This window comes from Poecilia mexicana, unplaced genomic scaffold (assembly GCF_051168715.1).
Source record: "Poecilia mexicana isolate PSO_F unplaced genomic scaffold, ASM5116871v1 scaffold_12, whole genome shotgun sequence".
NCBI lineage: Eukaryota > Metazoa > Chordata > Actinopteri > Cyprinodontiformes > Poeciliidae > Poecilia > Poecilia mexicana.
In genome coordinates, this window is record NW_028263381.1 from 23,460,285 (window position 1) to 23,467,613 (window position 7,329).

The 7,329-nt window shown below is 43.5% G+C and overlaps 1 protein-coding gene and 1 pseudogene across 1 annotated transcript; one reads left to right on the forward strand and one right to left on the reverse strand.

Annotated features, from left to right (window-relative positions):
- Positions 1–1,082, forward strand: LOC148156168 (stonustoxin subunit alpha-like; the record flags this gene model as incomplete). The annotated part of the gene is made up of 1 exon (XM_088011374.1): positions 1–1,082. A coding segment is annotated over one exon (570 nt), but the record flags the coding sequence as incomplete, so codon positions are not given.
- Positions 1,083–4,868: 3,786 nt separating this feature from the next.
- Positions 4,869–6,742, reverse strand: LOC148156169 (E3 ubiquitin-protein ligase TRIM35-like; annotated as a pseudogene).
- Positions 6,743–7,329: the final 587 nt, after the last annotated feature.

Sequence of the window (7,329 nt, forward strand, 5' to 3'; positions counted from 1 at the left end):
ATAACTGCAGCTGGATTGTGTTTGTTCTCTCCATCAGATTCCTGTCAACTCACCATCGACACAAACACAGTGAGCAGAAAACTCAAACTGTCTGAAGACAACAGGAAGGTGACATATGTGGAGGAGCTTCAGTCATATCCTGATCATCCAGACAGATTTGTTTACTGGCTTCAGCTGCTGTGTAGAACTGGTCTGACTGGTCGCTGTTACTGGGAGGTCGAGTGGAGAGGAAGAGTTTATATATCAGTGAGTTACAGAAGAATCAGGAGGAAAGGAAACAGTATAGACTGTTTGTTTGGATATAATGATCATTCCTGGAGTCTGAGATGCTCTGATGATGGTTACTCTGTGAGGCACAATAACATAAAAACTCATCTCTCCTCCTCCTCCGTCTCTAACAGAGTATCAGTGTATGTGGACTGTCCTGCTGGCATTCTGTCCTTCTACAGAGTCTCCTCTGACTCACTGATCCTCCTCCACACCTTCAACACCACATTCACTGAACCTCTGATTCCTGGATTTGGTGTCTGGTGGTTCAGTTCTGGTTCCTCTTCAGTGTCTCTTTGCTGATTTGAGTCTAAAGATTTTCCTCCCGTCAGAGAAACTCTCTCACTGTTGAACAGATAGTTCATCTCTACAATCTATTTCTTGGTGAAACTTTTCTGATTGAGTCCTTGGAAACTTTTTCTTCTTCCAGTCCTTTAAAGATGGAAGCTGGGATTATTCCAGGATTATTCCAGGATTATTCCAGGATCCTCATGTTTTCCTGTTCGTTTCCAGTCAAAGCTTCACACTGAATATCAAGATGTTGTTTCTCTTATTTTTTCCTCTCATTCATCAGATTTCATTGAAATGTTGATCAGTTTTTCTCTCTGAACATTTTCTGTTTCTGTCGGCTCCTATTTTTCTAAACTCCTCAGATTTGAATATTAAATCTTCCTTTTGTTTATTTGCTGCAGTTTTTCTTGTGTTTTAGAGAAATAAAAACATTTTTCTTCTTCTGCATTTGGTTCATTTGCTGCTCATTCTGTTCTTTTCCTGTTCAAATTTAAATATTTGCATTAAAAATATTTTTTCATCAACTCTGCCTTTCAGAAAGTCCTAGTTAAAGTAAAACATTTCCATCCCATGAAGGTGAAAGATGAAAAATATAATCTCCAACTTTGGGTCATTTAAATACAGGTTTGTCTCACCAAATTAGTTTCCAGCAGTTCATTGTTTTTTTTTGTAAAATTAAAAGATGACACTTTGTCTCTTCCCTCAGAATAAACTCTGGACTCTCAGTGCAGAATTAGTAGTTTGAACAAATTCAGGCATTTATAGCTGCAGTGTGTAACTTTTATTAAAAATGTTTTTTACATATTTGTGAAAAATGTTACCGTATCATGACTGTATGGCATCAGACAGATGAAATGTGAACAGATCAAACTCCTCCATGAGCTGCTATTGAGGTTTGAAGAAATACACCAGGTTGGTGTAGCACGTTAGCTTTAGCTCCTGTTAAGTGCTATGTTATTGTAGTGCTTTAGCATTAGTTTAAGATAAATGCCTTAGTGTAGCATTTTAGTGTTAGCTACTGCTAAATACCATGTTTGTGCAGCATGTTAGCATTTGTTTCTGCTAAATATAATAAGTACTATGTTGGTATTGTGCTGTAGAATTAGCTAGACATAAATGCCATGTTGTTGTAGCGCTTTACAGCTAGCTAGTGATAAATACGAAATTGGTGTAGTGATTGGCAGCAGCTCCTCCCGACCCACTAGGGACAAGGGTGGACAGAAAATGGATGGATGGATAATCTATGAATGACTGCAGAGAAAATTAGATCTCAGTAAGTCAGACTTGGTGTTGGAAAGTCCACTGGCTGCAGGCAGAAATGATTTCCTGAGTCTCTCTGTGGTTCTTTGGTAAAATGAGTCTCTGGCTGAAGCTCCTGGATCCGTCCAGCACGTCATGAAGTGGATGAGACTCGTTGTCCAACATGTCCTCCATCTTGGACAGGGTCCTTCTCTCTGACTCCACTGTCAGAGAGTCCAGCTCCACTCCAGCCACGCCGCTGGCCTTCCGGGTCAGTCGGTCCAGTCTGTTGGTGTCCTCCGCCTCCAGCCTGCTGTCCAGCACCACAGCATCCAGGATGGCTCTGGCAACCACAGACTCTCAGAACATCCTGACAAAGTCCGGCAGATGTTGAAGGACCTCAGCCGCCTCAGAAAGTAGAGGAGACTTTGGCCCTTCCTGTTCACAGCATCGCTGTTCTTGACCCAGTCCAGTTTGTGTCCATGTGGACTCCCAGATATTTATAGTTGTCCTCCATAATGTCCACACTGACCCCTGGATGGTAACAGGGGTCACCGGCGTCCTGGTCCTCCTCCTCAGATCCACCTCCAGTTCCTTTGTCACATTGAGCTGCAGCTGGTTCAGCCCACACCATGTGACAAAGTTGTCCACAGCAGCCCTGGACTCAGTCTCATCACCTCACTGATCCAACCAACCACAGCTGGAAACTTCTGGAGACGACGGGTCTCAGAGCAACAGCTGGAGTCGGATGGATAGAGCCTGAAGGAGAGAGGACAGTTCCCTGTGGAGCCCCATGTTGCTGACAACACTGTCTGACACACCAACTGTGGTAGATAGTCAACAATCAGGACACCAGGGGGCTCCACCTGCATCACCATCAGTTTCTGACCCAGTAGAGCCGGACGGATGGAGCTGAATGTGCTGGAGAATCAAAGAACATGATTCTCTCAGAGCTGGTCCAGGTGAGCGTTTACACAGTTCAGCAGGAAGATGATGGCGTCCTCAACTCCCAGTCTGGGCTGCTAGGAGAACTGCAAGGGGTCCAGTGTGGTTGGACCAGAGTCCGGAGCGGCTCCAGGACCAGTCTCTCCAGGGTCTTCATGATGTGGGAGGTCAGAGGTCACAGGAGTCCTTGGAGTCACAGGGTCGCTGCGTCTTTGGTACCGGAACGATGCAGGATGTTTTCCACGTCACAGGGATCCTCTGTAGGCGCAGGCTCATGTTGAAGACATGTGCTCTGCTTCCCCCTGCTGGACTGGAGGCTGTACTGCATGTCGCCCCATTACTCACATTAGAAACCTTTTAATTTTTACCAATATTAGTGGCAAATAATTGCAGTAAACTGTAATAAACTTATACAGGTTCACATATGGCCAGACTTTTTATTGTAGTTTATCTGTAACAGGTTAATATAACAAATAACCAGCAGATCAGTAAACACTGTGTTGATGTGAAGTCAAGCAGAAAGGCCTGAACTTTTCACATTTTGGTGTTAGAAGGATTTTTAGCTGCAGATTCATGAAGCCATTAATCCCAACAAACCTGATAACTTTATCTGTTTTATTTGGTTTTATTTTTGCTGTTTCAGATCAACAAGAGACATTCAGGAAATATAATCATTTGTTCCCATGAAGCAGCTGAAACATTTGTTTGCATGAAATTCTTCCTAAATGAACATAAAATAACTTCAGGTTTGGACTGGAAGCAGCTCATTGGAACAAATAATGTAGCAAACAAAACAAAATAGATGATTTTTTAGATTTCTGACCAGAGGGTGAAGATGAAATAATACATTTATGTTGCTGCTAATTCTGCTTTTCTAGGATTTTTGTTCTCCTTTAATTTGTTCACCAGTCAAGCAGAGAAGATGGTTGGACGCATGTTGTGATGGTAAAGTTGTTTTAATTTTCTAATCCTTTATAAATAAAACAGCAAAAGTTGATAAAGTCACTGAAGATGTTGGTAGTGATTGTGATGGACCGAGCAGTCAAAGGAAAGCCAGGCACAGGTTTAAATTAAAACATTATTGGCTTTTATTTAACCCAAAGCATAAACTTTGGTCAACAATAAAAAATGACAAACTTGGGCCCATAAAAAGGTTAAAGTAACAAAGTTGAACTCAGACTGACTCCAACAAACATCCCTCCCTAAATGAGACAAAGGGGAAACTTAAATCCTGGCTGATCAGGCCACATAGAAACACAGAGGGGAGAAACACAAACAGCAACTGAAGCCAGCATAGAAAAACCCCCCTCCCCTCTGGATGAGTAGTGGTATGAGCCAAGCTGCAGCCTCAGCAGCTCCAGCTCTTTGTTCCTGTGAAGGACTGGAGCAGCCGGGACTGAGGAAACTCAGAAAACAGGTTCAATCAGGCGGGACATAACAGTGAGATCTAAAATGTCTGCACTTCTTCTAGAATACAGCGTTATGATGTGCTGCCTTCTAAACAAAAATAGTTATTCTGTCAATTAAATGCTAGACTCAAAGAAACCCAGATATAAATGTGGTGAGACTGAACTATTGTGTGTGGTGTGATTGGATGGCGCCACATTTGTGCGACTGTAACTGCAGCATCACAGTGATGAAAAACTAAATACATTCTTACCAGCTACTAATACATTTATTAAGCTTCCCATTATGCTTTCAATCATCTGCTAGTCATTTCATTGGCATCAAGTTGTTGTAAATAATAAACATTACAGTGGAAAACACAGAAAGAAATGAAAAAGTCCCCAGATGATCAGATCAGCTCCAGTTTCCTGATTAAAAACTGTTTAAAAATGATATGAAGAAATTCACCAAACCAGTAAACAATCAATCATTGTCAAGTTTTCTGGTCTCTTTAAACCACCTCAGCTTCTGCCCAAACTAGAAAAAGCTTGTTTCCCTCAAAGAAATGCAGGAACCACTCATCTCATCTTTTATTCATCTTTTCTTTTTGTCTTTAGATGATTTCAGCTGACAGTGTAAGACCACCATGACTTGGCATAAGTAGTCAGAGAGTCACAGAGAGTCACAGAGCAGGTTGGAAACCTACAAACTAATGAAACTAAATCAGTTACAAATCACAATCAACTCATTCACTAGTTTTCCAGGTAATGTTAACAATCTACTTTGAAGTTAACAGTGAATGAAGGAACAAATAAACTACATTCCAAACACATCAAACCCATTGAATCAAAGGCTGATTTGGTCTCTGAATGCAGATTAAATGATATCATGTCCAGTTCCTACCAGAGTGTCTTTGTGGAAGCTTGAAGCTGAGGCTCTTTGTCTGCAGAGATCATTGTGAGCACAGGTGTGCCAAGTTACCTGATAGACTTCAGATGGGCCTGAGTGAAAGGGATGGGTGCGCTTGGTTCTCTGTGATGTGTGTGCCAGTTGGGTGGAGATAGTAAATGCACTCACAAATGAACCATTTGCTGTTTTAACTTGACAATCATCAAACCAATCCTTCATCTGATCAATAATGTTTCATTTGGACTTTTTGTTCTTCATGCTGAGCTGCTGGTTGATCACTGAGATCTTCATCGGTAGGATTTTTAGTTCATAATCAGAGCTGAAGAATGGAGCCATCTTGGCAGTGAAGGTGTGTGTGAAGGTGTGTGTGTGTGTGTGTGTGTGTGTGTGTGTGTGTGTGTGTGTGTGTGTGTGTGTGTGTGTGTGTGTGTGTGTGTGTGTGTGTGTGTGTTAGTATCCAGGTCAGAGAAGGACAGCTTTCCTCTGTCCCAGTCCAGATTCACTCTGATCCTCTGGACTTTATTCTGGACTGGGAGACGAGTGGGAGGAGCTGATGGAGACCATGCTGAGTCTTCATCTCCATTGAACTCTATAACCAACAGTCCAGACTTTATGTTTTTCTTCCTATCAACAGATTCTTCTATCACACCAAATATCCAGGATTTCCTGCCTCCAGCATCAACATCCCAGCTGTGGTTCCCTGAGTTCAAACCCTCAGAAGTCAAAACAGAGACAGAATTTATCAGCAAAACTCTCTGGATTATCAGGAAGCTGCTGTTTCTCTCCTCCAGTCAAACTGGTCAGATCTTCAGACAGATGGAGTTCTTTACCAGCCGTGTTTGGGTCCAGAACCAGAGGAGTGTAGGTCACCATGGTCTCCATGTTGCTCCAGATGTTGAAGGCCAGGTTGCCCAGATGTTTGGCCTGGTCTATCAGAGCTCCTGAGGGCAGCTGTGGATCCTCCAGCAGGGGGCAGCGCTGGACTCTTTCCACTGCAGCCTTGTAGTTGTGCAGGAATGAGACGTCTGCAGCTCTCAGCTCCTCCTCTGTGGCTCTGACTGTGTCTGAAAGAGCTGCTATCTCTCTGCTCAGAGCCTCCATCTTCTCCTTCATCATCCCTCTCTTCTGCTCCTCTTCCTCCCTCAGTGCAGCCAGCCTGGCCTCCTCTTCCTCTGCTAGAAACTGATGAAGCTGCTTAAACTGCTCCCTAATCTGCCTCTCTGTGTGTCGGGCCTGGACCTCCAGGTGTTCTGCTGTCTGATCAAACTCCTCCTGAACTTTCTTCCTGAGCTCCAGCTTCTCCTCTAAAGGCTCCAGAGTTTCCTGAAGTTTCTTCCTGTGTTGCTGAGCAGCTTCATCGATGGCTCTGAATCTGTGCTCGGTGTGTAAATCTGAATCTCTGCAGACGAGACACACTGGCTGCTGATGGTCCAGACAGAAGAGTTTGAGTTTCTCAGAGTGCAGAGAGCAGAGACCCTCTGAAGCTTTTTGGTTTCTCTGCTGTAACAAAGACTCACACAGATTCTTCAGAGCCAGATTACAGGGAGGAGCATCTGATGCTGATCTTTTCCTACCAACAGGACATGAGCGACCAGTTCTTCTTCTCCAACATTTCTGGAGAGGCAGCAGAAGTTCTGCTCACTACTTTTCTCTCTAGCACTCGGTGAAGGCCGACGCTTTTTCCTCTGCTCCTCTCCCTACCCATTCCACCCTGCTTGATCTTTCTTGCTTTTTTGGAGCCTTTTTTTGCACATCCTCCAAATCTATCAATTATACATCTGGTTAACTGCTCTCTCAATCCAAGTGATCAAATTTTCTCCAGGAGACGGAGCAAATGGGAACCCTCTTGTCCTGCAGGAACACACATGATGGGATGGTTTCACCTGGATTTATTCATGATAACAGGATTTCTGCTGTTTGCAGCTTGTGCATTTCTGGCTTAGCAACACATTTGTGACAGATTTGGCCTAGTTAAAACACACAGACAGACTACTGTATTTTGTGGGACCCAAGTTGGATGTGAGTCTTGCTGAGACTGGCAGCCCAGCTGAGGATCCAAAACTCACTAGCAGGATGGAATAGATCTTGGAGAAGCTGCTGGCTTTGGTTCAGTGGAACGGCCACATTAATCTGGATGAACTAGAAGAGATATAACGGTTAAAGACTCGAGGACAGACAGAAATGTTAAGTCTGCCAGATCTAAAGAGAATTTGTTCTTCTGAATCTGTGTGGCCTTCTGGATATCTGGACTCTCCTGGAGACCAGATGTAAACAAACGGCTCGTTCCCGTCT